This window comes from Chiloscyllium punctatum, chromosome 4, assembly GCF_047496795.1.
Source record: "Chiloscyllium punctatum isolate Juve2018m chromosome 4, sChiPun1.3, whole genome shotgun sequence".
Lineage (NCBI taxonomy): Eukaryota > Metazoa > Chordata > Chondrichthyes > Orectolobiformes > Hemiscylliidae > Chiloscyllium > Chiloscyllium punctatum.
Window position 1 is genome coordinate 97,772,943 of NC_092742.1, and position 12,927 is coordinate 97,785,869.

At 40.5% G+C, this 12,927-nt stretch overlaps 1 protein-coding gene across 2 annotated transcripts in view; it reads left to right on the forward strand.

Annotated features, from left to right (window-relative positions):
- Positions 1–231: 231 nt before the first annotated feature.
- Positions 232–12,927, forward strand: part of LOC140476560 (vam6/Vps39-like protein) — a 104,290-nt gene continuing 91,594 nt past the window's right edge. The window contains exons 1-3 of one of the 2 annotated variants that reach the window (XM_072569356.1): positions 232–369; positions 4,780–4,845; positions 6,007–6,071. In XM_072569356.1, coding sequence (XP_072425457.1) covers positions 297–369; positions 4,780–4,845; positions 6,007–6,071 — 204 coding nt within the window. In that variant the 5' untranslated portion in view covers positions 232–296. Of the gene's footprint in view, positions 370–4,779; positions 4,846–6,006; positions 6,072–12,927 lie in introns of those variants that run through there. The other variant, XM_072569357.1, reaches the window with a different exon arrangement.

Here is a 12,927-nt window from a genome sequence, read left to right on the forward strand (position 1 = left end):
AAGGAATTCCGATCAGAAAAACTGCTATAGGGCACTCACTCGTAATTTTCTCAGTGTAACATGGACATTTCCACAGAAACTGCTTGATTGTTATTGTAAACATACCCACGCTGGTTCGGTCAGACACGACACTTCGACTGTCAGAAAACCAGAAGCACTGCCGTGGGCAGCGCGCGCGCGGGGGGTCACGGGACTAAGCGCCTGCTCGCTCTGCCAACGGTAGCGCGCGTGCGCTCGAGCAGCTGGTCGGAGTTTGTTTCACCGGCCGTTCTGTGCGGGCGGTCTATGTCGTCGAGATGCACGACGCCTACGAGTCGGTGCCGATTTTGGAGAAGCTGCCGTTGCAAATCGATTGCATAGCGGCCTGGGGTAAGGGCGATTTGTATATATATATATATATATTATATATGTGTGTGCGTGTTGCGACCATACGTATGGCGACGCGGGCGGATGCTGTGGCTTAACGGAGGAAAGGCGAGTGGATTCCGGGCTCATGGAGCCAGATCTTTTTCGAGATGCCGAAGTTGAAAGATGACATTGGAGGACCGTCGTTTACAAACCAATAAATGATCATAAACGATCAAAAACTGGGTTTATATCTCGGGGGGGAGGGGCTCGGGGAAAGTTATTGTCGCCGATTGATGACATCAGTATCCAGCCCAAAATTGAAGTGAGACATCGAAACGGTGGTGGTTTAACAAATTTTTCAACTTGGATAGAGCCTATTTTTTAGTTCATTTTGAAGCACACGAGTAATTTGGCCTGCTTTTCCCTTTCATTTTAGTTTCAAATCTTAGGTCTCTGGAGGGCGATGTGTTTTTTCCATTTTTATTCATTATCTTTCGTCGTGAAAATGTTTGTCAGTTGTAAGAAAACACTGAAAGCATCAACTATTCCTGTTCAGTAGCTGTATACTTATCCTGTACTCGAACAAAGCATTAGTTATTGAGTTATTGATGTACACAGTTGGATCACCCAAACATCCTGAAGAGCTTTGCTTGCACCGATTTGTTTGGAGATGAAGTAATGTTTAGCCAAACAAATAAAGCAATATCTCACAAATAGTGGGTGGTGAGCTGATCAAGTTACTCGTGTATCAGCCTTGCTCAGCCAAGATGTGGCAGCATTGCAGTGCAGCCTGGAAAGGGAATAGAAACTCATCTAGTCAAGTTTGATGTCAGAATGCTCATTAAATAGTCTAGGTGAGAGAGTTGTAAAAGGATATTGATGCATTAAATGAGTAGACAAACTGTGCCAGATGGAATCCATTGTTGGAAACTGGGATTTTCCTCTTTGAACCTAACAAGATAGTTCATAAATAGTCATAGGGGATCTACAGCAATGAAAAAGGTCATTTAGCCCATCACTTCCATGCCCTGCACTTGGCTCCAAGCCTTGTATGCCTTGGCATTGCATATCTATATACCTCTGAAATGTCATGTGGGTTTCTGCCTCTGCCACCCTTGCAGGCAATGAGTTCCAGATTTCCAGAACCCTCTGGGTGAAAACCTCTTTCTTCACATCTCCTCCTAAACATTCTAGCCTTTACCTTAAATCTACACCCCGATCCTTTCGTCAAGGGGGAAAATTGTTTCTTCCTGTCTACTCGATCAGTGCCCCTCAATTTTGTACATCTCAGTCACTCTAAGGCAAAGAACCAGAGTTTATGTAATCTCTCTTTTTAAAATCTCCAGCCCAAGCAACATCTTGGTAAATATCCTCGGCACCCTCTCGAGTGCTATCGCATTCCCTGCAACAATCCCTTGTAATCTTAAATAGTAAGAAACTGTGACCATTCAGCTACAGAGGAAATTAAGGGTTCATGTAAAGTTATAGAAAAATTAAAAATTTCAATAGGCTTGATACAAAACGGCTGAAATTATGCTAGTTTTTTTTTCAAGCTTTGGTTAAGTACAGTTCTTAACTCTGGCACTGCAGCCGAGAATGGATACATTGAATTTGGAACAGTACTGTGTAAATTCAATTAGAGCAATTGATATAAGAGAAAAGATGAAGATACATAGAGTACACTTGTTTTTCCTTTTGATTAAAAGTAATGAAATTGAGGTATTAAAAATGTTTAAAAGGACTTGAAATACCATCGCTGATCACTTTCCCATATCAGCAACACCCACACTTTCCTTTTAGGTCCCAATTTTATTTCCCATATCTGTACCTGAAAAGAAACTACCCACCACTTCACATGCAACTGCATTTTAAAAAAACTCAACTGTCCAGCCTTGACACTGCATTCACCATAATCTCTGCAGCTACTGATTTGCCCTATCACACCTCCGCCCCCATCTTAGATGTCTTTGCACCAATAAAATAATTATTCTCTCATACCCTGTATGTTCCCCTGGCAGACCTGTCATCTCTGCTCCCTAAAGTCTAACAGTATGCAGGCTTGAATGCATGTGATGAACAGCTAGTTTACCCATCTACTTGACGATGTAAAATGCTATTTGATCCTGTTTTTGCCTACAAAAAACAGTCACTATTCCAAAATCTCTCTGGAATGCAAAAGTAACTGAGCTTTCTATTCTGCAAATTATTGTTTTTAACACCTTTCCTCGTCTCCTCTGCCTTCATGACAAGGTACTCATGGAGATTTTTGTCACTAAGGTCAACACCATCTGACTTTCACTTCCACGAGTCCATGAAACTAAAATTCCTCCCCTCACCACATTCCTGAAGTTACTTTTCTTCAATGTATTTCCTACTTTCCCTCAAAGTCACTGAGTTCACTTTGCCGATGAGGCTCAACTCCTACCCCCAATAACCTGCTAACAGCAAAATATCCCTTTCTTCTGACACCATGAATTGTTCACTTTTCAAGTGTCTTCCTCTCATTTTAATCTGTAGTTGTTGTTGCTCTCTTTTAAATAAAGACCCTGCTATCCTTGTAAATAACTGTCTATTTCCAATCTCCTTTTCTTCTCTAAAATTCTTAAATATTGATGCCTCCTAAACCTTCACCCATCCTTCCAGAATTCTAGTTTCAAATCCATCCAATCAGGTATCTGCAACTGAAATCATTCTTAACAAAAGCAGATTTGTGACTGAAAGTGGTAAATTTCCCCTCCCATCCTTCTCCATTACTCAGCAACCTTTGATATTGTTGACTACACCATCCTCTTCACATATCTCCTTCCCTATCAGTCAGCTGGATGGGATTGCTCTCGCTTTGTTCCACTCATATAGCTAATTATAATCAGAGTATCACTTGCAATGGCTTCTGTCTTACTCCCATATCAATCTATTTGTTGTTCCCTGAGGATCTGTCTTTGCACCTCTCCTATTTCTCATCTACATGTTGCCATTCATTAACATCGTCTGAAATCGTGGCATTAGTTTTCACATACACGTTTACAACTTTTGACTCCACCTCCAGCACACTTATTCTGCTATAACGCACGTTTCGTCAGCGCAAATTGGCTATAACGTGATTAAAGAATTGACTATCTTGTTTGGACAATGCAAACCCATTCTGCAGAATGGGTATAGCGGTTTTTCTATTAGAAAATCATGTAGACAATTGCCATCGTGGTTTCCCATAATGCAATTTTCTATAATGAGAGGTTGCAGAAGAACGCAGCTGTCATGTTATAGCAGAGCAACCTATATTGTTGCTATATTATTAGTTTGAATATCCTGTATTGGATGACCAGATTTTTCATCCAATTAAATATTGGGAAGACTGAAGCCATTGATTTCAGTTCTTGACTTGAATCTAGCAGCTTCCCTTTTGACATCAACAGCATTAGCATCACTGGGTCACCTACCATTTACGTTCTGGTAGTTCTGATAAGCAAGAAATTCTAAATAAATACTATGGCTACAAGGGTATGTTAGACTGGTAATTCTGCAAACAACTCATCTCCTGACTCCCCAAAACCTTTACAACATTAGGAAAGTGTAAGTCCTGAAGTGTGATTAAGTGTATGAGACTTCAGTATGAATCTTGAAATCATGTTGTTCTGACAAAGCAGCAAAAGTGGTAAAAATGAGCCACGAATGAGAATTGTGAAAAATCTCCCAGAAGGAAATTGTGAATGGCCAAACGCTTTTTTTCATTACTGACATATGAAAGTCTCCTTATTTGTCTATCCTTAGTTGCCTTTGAATGATGAATGATGCATAAATAATAAAATTTATTGTGACTTTGTGAAATTTTCACACTGAGTCTATTTGCACTTCAAAACTAGTGACAAAATTATAAATTCTGTCCTTTGTGGTTTTTATTCAGAATAGTTTTACTGTATATGTCTGTACCTACTGATTGTGATAGACATAATTTGAGTGCATGAACTTAGAATATTAGGCAAAGAGAAGTGAACAAAAACAAAAACAGAAATTGCTGGAAAAGCTCAGTAGATCTGGCAGTATCATGTGCAGAAAAATTCGGGTAACCCTTTCACAAAACTGAACGACATTGGAAATAAAGGATTAGTACTTGTCTTTTTTTTGTAGTTTGTGGCGAAAAAGCTACAAATGCTCTATCTCTGTGAAGCGGCTGACTCAAACCCAGCGTTCGTGGAAACTTTTGGGTTGTTGTGCAATTGTGCAATTTAGAGGGAGCATTTCTCATTCACTAAATGTAGGACTGTATGACTCTGTGTACTATAAACAATGATCCTTTGCAACAGCGTACCTGTAAGTGAGCATTTCAGGACTGAAGTTTCCTATAGATTATGATGATGGTTTTTCAAATACTTTGTAACTTCATACTCTTAATCTAAAACTCAACCTTATTATATCCATTTATTTCCACCATAGAGGATAGACTACTTGTTGGCACTAAGCCAGGACATCTTCTCCTGTATAGGATCAAGAAGGAATCAGGTAAGTAGATTATTCAGTCTTAGATAAACAATATAGTGCAAGATTTTCTGACTGCTGTAAAATGAGGGACAGAAGACGTGAGCAAACCTATTGCAATATTTCAGTCTTTTCCACTAAGACTATTCCTTTTACAAATCTCTTGATTTGTAACTTACAAACACAAGGAAAGCATTAGTTAAAATAAATTGTCATTGCCAGATGCACTTAAGTAAGGCAGTCTGAGCCAAATTGTGTTGCAAATTGTTTGTGGCTGCAATTTTTCACTCATCATTCCTAAAGTATGAATGTGATCACAGCAGGAAATAGGAGTGATACCATGGAAAAATAAATTGAACTTCAGTGATAGCTCCTGCCACAGAGTAAAGCTAATTTTTCTCATACCTAAAATGTATGTGTAATGTATGTTTGTAATCATTCCTATTGTATTCAAAAGTTTGTACCTTTCAGTTGAAATGAATGGCGATTTTTTTTTTATATTTGAGTTCCTGATCCATAACATCACGAGACCAGCTTGGAGGAATAGAGATCCAAAATGGAATATTGCCAATGTAATTTTTATTTTAAAATAGTAATGAAGACTTCAGAATTGAATGTGTTTCCCACAATTTCTCTTAATTTATCGTTTCAAGTTGTCTACTCCTTCCACCATTACTGATTTGTAGCAGTCAGTAGTGCACCCTTATTTTACATTATTTAAAATATCTGTCCAGACACACAGATTACAAAGATAAATCTTCAGTAATGTAGCAGTTTGAAGAGCATATTAAGAGAATTCCATAACGTAACTGTTAAAGTTTATTGAAATGCAGGCAACAGTGCTAATTCTATATGTAAAAGAGAAACAGAAGGGTGGAGTTGCGCATTTAGTTACAATTTGTGAGGTTTTGAAAGAAGTCAATTAAATGCAATTTCCATTTTGCACTTGGTTATATAAATAGAGTGAATCCCACAAAATAAAAACACAACAAAAAATATAGAAACTCCAGATCTGCTTGTTCATTGTCTGGAACCTAAATTATTGATATAGTGACAAAATTGGAGATAGACCTTAAAAAATGTACATATATCTAGAGGGTGGAAAATTATTACTGGCATTAAATTATGTAAATATTTGAAATATCATTTGTTGCATAAGTCATTATTTTTCCTTTCTTTAAACAGGTAGCAACAGATTTGAAGTCTTGTTAGAAAAGTCTAACAAGAACTTTTCAAAGAAAATTCAGCAGGTATGTGTGACAGCCTTAATTAACTACTTTCCAAGAGGCAATGCTGGTGTTTGTGGCATTAGTAAGATTGAACATATCTTAATGTATCAGTTAGATTATTCTACGTTTTCCTCTTCAGTTCTTCTCTGAGAAAGTGAGGGCTGCAGATGCTGGAGATCAGAGCTGAAAATGTGTTGCTGGAAGATCGCAGCAGGTCAGGCAGCATCCAAGGAGCAGGAGAATCGACGTTTCTTCAGGAAGGGCTCATGGCCGAAACATTGATTCTCCTGCTCCTTGGAAGCTGCCTGACCTACTGCGCTTTTCCAGCAACACATTTTCAACTCTTCAATTCTTTGCCTTCTGTCTGAAAATAGTTATTTTACAGTGGTGTGTTTATCCACTTGCACTATCTAGACGACTTGTCACTTATGTAAGAAGGTACCAGATAATTTCGATTAATCACCTTTATAAGTGAAAAAGAAGGTACATGTCTTAATTCAGTGTTGCAATAGAATTTCCTTGAGGTTTCACACCGAGTGATCATTCGTGTGAATCATGGCAGTGAGGAGATATACAATTCCTGTAGTGTGGAAGCAGGCCATTTGGCCCATCAAGTCCTTACTGACCCTCTAAAGAGCCTCCCAGACCCACCCCCGTACCCTATCCACATAATCCTGCATTTCCATGGCTGATTCACCTAGTCTACACATTGCTGGAGACTGGGCAATTTAGCATGGCCAATCCACCTAACCTGCACATCCTTGAACTGTGGGAGAAAAGCAGAACACCCAGACGAAACCTTCGCAGACACAGGGAGAATGTGCAATCTCCACACAGACAGTCGCTCGAGGGTGGAGTTGAACCCGGGTCCCAGGTGATGAGGCAGCAATGCTAACCACTGAGTATGGTGCCAAGTACTAGTGGACTACTTAATATTGGATGGGAAGGGACTACACTCCAAAGCAAAGGCTGCTGCTGTTTTTGCTCAGGTAATACACACTCCTTTCCAGTTGACTGGGACAAGGAACAGTTGAGTTTCTTCTCCTGGCTTAGAACATGAAGGGCTCTTATCTCTATTCTACCTAAGATTAGTTAAATTAGCTTAGATTTAAGAGTCTCAGCTCAGATCTTCCTAATGTGTATGGCCAAGCCACTCATTGGACAAACCTAGTAACGATATTGAGAGAACCTGTGTTTTTAGTTTGATAACACTGCAAAGTATATTGGACTTGCATTCAGTTTAATAATTAAGCAGTGTTGTCAGTAAATCAGCTTAAGGTACCTTTAATTCAGATGCTTACTAAGAAATCTCACAGACGCTTGAATTCTGAAACAATAATTTAAACTTTATTGCATGTTGCAACCAAAATAAGGGCCCACAACCCAACTTGGTTATTACCCGATTTAATTGGAGAATTTAGCTATGATTCCAACCAACACTGTCTTCCTTTGGAAGTTTTCAGGGTTCGATCCTTGTGCAATGTTCTTCAAAATTCTGCTAATGACAGGCTCTGAAGTTAAACTCTTAAACAGTTTTTTTTTTGTCATTCACGTCTATGATAATATTGTTGATGAATCTGGTGAATCATCCAAATTAGTCCTCTGAGCCCATCAAGATTCTGCAGCTCGCCTTTTTAACAGAAGTAGCTTCCCTATTCCTCCTCACATTTGGCATTGACGATCGGTTTGAAGACCCAGCTTTTCTGTAATTTAACTTCTTAAATGATTGCCCTGCAGAAGAATTTATCCTTGTGGTATAAAGTAGCCTGTTATCAAGCAGATGTCAAAACATGTAGCTTTGAATCCTCCTCCTCTTTCCAAATGTAGCTAATTACTTTCAATTCCTGTGTAACTTTTGTCCTTGTCCCTTCACAGTTTATTCGAGACAAAGTTATTGCTGCTCCTTTCCATGTGTAACAACTTATCTTTGTTGACTCTTTCAATCCATGGTCGGTTCTGAGTTTTATAATATCACAGTAAAAATTGACCTATGCCAGTTGTGACATATTGGCCAGTACGCTTCCTGACACCATAATTGAATTGTCCTTGTGATTTCTTTTAAAGCAAATCCTAAATCTTCCTAAAAGGTGCTGTGGTCTCATCAAAAATAAATCTGCTGACTGTTAGAAATGAAATCTTGCCTTCCCTCTTTACCCGATGAAGTCTTCAAGCATTCTTGACGCAGAGCTTATACCTAAAACGTCAATTTCTCCTCCTTGGATGCTGCCTGGCCTGCTGTGCCTTTCCAGCGCCACATTTTTCGACTCTGACCTCCAGCGTCTGCAGTTCTCACTTTCTCCTTCCCTCTTTACCTGAGGAATTATGAAGGAGTAATGTTGAACAAGAATTGCGTTTTGAGTTTGTGATTTGGAACTTGCAAACCAATCTTCCAAAACTCAAATTTGAAAATTATTATCCTTCTGTTCAAATCCCTCCATGGCCTCCCCTTCTCTTTAAAGTGACTGTTGCAGCCCTTTAAAAGTTTTAGCTTTCTCTGTCTAGCGTTGTACAACCCCACTTCCTCTTTTCACTATTGGTGCCCATTTCTTCAGCTGAAATTATTTCTTTTCTTCCCTTTTAAAATACAGCTTGACATTAACTTCTTTTACCAAATTCTATTCTAATATTTCCTTCAGTTTGGTGCCAGTTGTTATAGGATGAAATTTTTAAAAAGCTATTTTAAAACAATGCAAATTGCTTTTGACCCCCAAGGTTGGGGCAAGTTTAATTTATCTATTCACCTTTTTAATACTGGGGCTTCCCAATAGAAGGATTGTTATTTTCCTCTTGTTTGACTTTGGAATTGATGGCTATGTTGTTCCTTCATTACTTCCGCCTTGCATTGAGTTACCATTGAGTTACAATTTCAGAAATTAGATATGGTTGTTGATTTTTGTTATATATCTCTCATTCAATCTTTCAAGTAGATGATGGTTGGCTACCAAATTCCATCAGGTATTGATCCACATACGATACTGGTATGGAGGTAGTTATGAAGCAAAATGGTATTGAGCTTAAAGTCAGATCAAGAGCCAGTAATTTCTGAGGACTCATAAACAGAAAACTACCTGCTTTTATCATTCTGTACTCTGAGTGAAAGTTTGCTTTTACTCCTGTACCTTTTGTAGACTGTGTTCTCCAAAATGAGGTTAATCAAGCCTCTTAGTCATGCCATTGTTGCTCTGTTGAAACAACTGTTGACTTCATTCACTGCCACTGTAACCATCAAACAGACCACATTTTTACTACTTGGAGTGTAAATTAGAATGGAAGTTGAACTGCTATATAACTGAATTAATGAGGAGAGTTTTGTAACTTGGAAAAATCAAGTGGTAGACGCTTTTAGCTGTGCAGACAATGTTTTTGGAGCAGTATGGGTATTACATTTTAAGGTTAATAGTACTAGGAGTTTTTCAGTTAAGGAAAAACTGACTGACAATGGCCTTCCCATTTGGTGTTCAGCAGTTTTTTTTTCGCAGAACTGTAAGCACAGAGCAGCAAAAGACCTCGAGAGCCAGCAAATAGAAAACTCTTTCTCGGAAATTGCTCTGTGTGTGTGTCCTCCGCGCTCTCGCTCTCTCTCTCGCTCTCTCTCTCGCTCTCTCTCTCGCTCTCTCTTTCTCTCGCTCTTTCTCTCGCTCTTTCTCTCGCTCTTTCTCTCGCTCTTTCTCTCGCTCTTTCTCTCGCTCTTTCTCTCGCTCTTTCTCTCGCTCTTTCTCTCGCTCTTTCTCTCGCTCTTTCTCTCGCTCTTTCTCTCGCTCTTTCTCTCGCTCTTTCTCTCTCTCTTTCTCTCTCTCCTTCTCTCTCTCTTTCTCTCTCTCTTTCTCTCGCTCTTTCTCTCTCTCCTTTCGCTCTCTCCTTTCGCTCTCTCCTTTCGCTCTCTCTTTCGCGCTCTCTCTCTCTCCACCCTCGTCCTCTCTCCGAGTTGTGAATATGTGTCTTGATTCGGAGATGCCGGTGTTGGACTGGGGTGTACAAAGTTAAAAATCGCACAACACCAGGTTATAGTCCAACAGGTTTAATTGGAAGCACACTAGCTTTCGGAGCATCGCCCCTTCATCAGGTGGCTGTGGAGGACACAATTGTAAGGCACAGAATTTATAGCAAAAATGTACAGTGTGATGTAACTGAAATTATACTTTGAAAAATATCTTGATTATCTGTTGAGTCTTTCATCTGTTCGAATACCATGATAGTTTCACTTCTTTCATGTGTAAATGACATAACTTTTTTTTAAAAGGTGGATTCTCAGGTTACCTGTAACAATTGGAGTCAGCTAGACAACATGTTCAAGGTGTTAGGCCACTGTGTTCTCTGTCTATGCCATGATGTTTAGATACTTTTTAGATTAGAATCAAAGATAACAGAGTTTTACATGAATTGATGCGGTTTTTGAGCAAAGTACAATGTAACTCTGCAAGTACAAATTCACCCACAAAATATACGTACATGTGTGCATGTGGGTTTTTTGTGTCTGTGCGTGTCTGTCTGTCTGTTTGGGTTGGGGGTTGTGAGTGTCTGAGAGAGAGTGTGTATATGTGTGTGCATGCGTGTAGAACAGTCTAAGTCTCTGAGAGGATGTCTGTGTCTGTCTGTATAGTGCAATAGTGGTCACCTGTAGTGTGACATGAACCCAAGGTCCCAGTTGAGGCCCTCCCTATGGGTATGGAACTTAGCTATCAGCCTCTCCTCGGCCACCTTTTGCTGCTGCCTGTCCCGAATCCTCCTTTGAGGATGGATACCCGAAGGTCCGAGGTCAAATATCCTGGACCGCTGAAGTGTTGCCCAATTGGGAGGGAACCCTCCTGTCTGTTGATTGTTGTGCGGTGCACATTCATTTGTTGCCATAGCCTTTGCTCAGTTTCCCCAATGTACCACGCCTCAGGGCATCCTTGCCTGCAACGTATAAGATAGACAACATTGGCTGAGTCACATGAGTACCTGCCAGGTCTATGGTGGGAGGTGTCCCCACGTGGAATGATGGTATCCATGTCCACACTCTAACATGTCTTGCAGCACCTACCGTGACAGGGTTGTATGGAGTTGTCCTGAAAGCTGGGCAGCTTGCTACGAACAATGATCTGTTTGAGTTTGGCAGTTGTTTAAAAGGTAAGCAATGGAGGTGTCGGGAAGGTTTTGGCGAGGTGCTCATCCTCATTGATTATGTGTTGCAGGTCATGAAGAACATGGTGTAGTCTTTCAGCTCCTGGGAAGTACTGAACAACGAAGGGTACCCTGTCAGTTGCAGCATGTGTCTGTCTCCTGAGGACGTCATTACGGTTCCTTGCTGTGGCACGTTGGAACTAGCAGTCAATGAGTTGAGCATTGTACCCCGTTCTTATGAGGGCATCCCTGATTACTTCCAGGTGCCTGTCACGTTGTTCCTCATCTGAGCAGATCCGGTGTACGCATAGGGCTTGTCCATAGAGGATGATTATTTTAATATGTTTTGGGTGGAAGCTGGAGAAGTGTAGCATTGTGAGGTTGTCTGTGCGTTTGTGGTTGAGTGTGGTGCGGAGGTGTCCATCCTTGATGGAGATGCATGCGTCCAAGAGTGGGACAGATAGTCGAGAATAGTCCATGGTGGTTTGATGGTGGGGTGAAACTTGTTAATATCACTGTGTAGTTCTATCAGTGATTCCTCTGGCTCCAGAGGAAGAAAATGTTGTCAATGTACATGGGGTATAATGTTGGTTAGAGATCCTGCGTAGAGAAGAATCTTGTTCGAACCTGTGCAGGAAGATGTTGGCATATTGAGCTGTAAATTTGGTCCCCATGGCTGTTCCATGTGTCTGGATGAAGAACTGGCTGTCAAAGGTGAAGACGTTGTGATCAAGGATAAAGCGGATGAGTTGTAGGATGGTGTTTGGAGATTGGCAGTTGTTGGTGTTGAGTACTGAGGCTGTTGCCGCGATGCCATCATTGTGAGGGATGGTGGTGTCGAGTGCTAAAACATCCGTCGTGACGAGGAATTTTCCCGGTTCGACTGGTCCGTGGTGTTAAGAATTCCTTGGTGTTGCGACAGAAGCTGGGGATCCCCTGTACAAAAAGTTTCAAGGTGTCTTCAACATAGCTGGAGACATTCTCGCACCAATCTCAAAACCAATCACAACATTGTCATCAAACCAGCAGGTAAGAGGAGCCATTGTTATTCAGAATAGAACAGATTACTGCAAGGAAGTGTACCAAAAACTGAACAACCAGGAACATTACAGGCAACTGCCAGCTGATCCGACCAAAGAACACACCCGTGAATTAAACGCATTGATCAGGACTTTGAATCCAGACCTTCAGAGTTCCCTACACGTGCAATGTACTTCTCGTGTAGGCGACTTCTACTTCCTTCCAAAGGTACACAAAGCCAATGTACCAGGACGTCCCATCGTATCAGGCACTGGGACCCTTTGTGAGAATCTCTCCGGCTGTGTCAACCAGGAACCTCCATACCAATGCTGATATGTGGATCAATACCTGATGGAATTTGGTAGCCAACCAACATCTACTTGAAAGAATGAATGAGATATATAACAAAAATCAACAACTATATCCACATGGAAGCCATACATGTTTGATTTCTTTTCAGACCCAGATTTGCACTATACACACAGACACTTCTATAAGCGCACTCGCGTGCGCGTGTATACACACACACGCACACCACTCTACACTCACGCACACACACACATATATACTCTCTCTCACAGACACTCACAAACCCCCAACCCAGACAGGCATACATAAAAACCCACATATGCACACATATTTTGTTGGGGTGAATTTGTACTTGCAGAGTTACATTGCATTTTGTTCAAAAACTGCATCAATCCATGTAGAAAACCGTTATCTCACTTTTTAGATTAGAATCAATCTAAACATC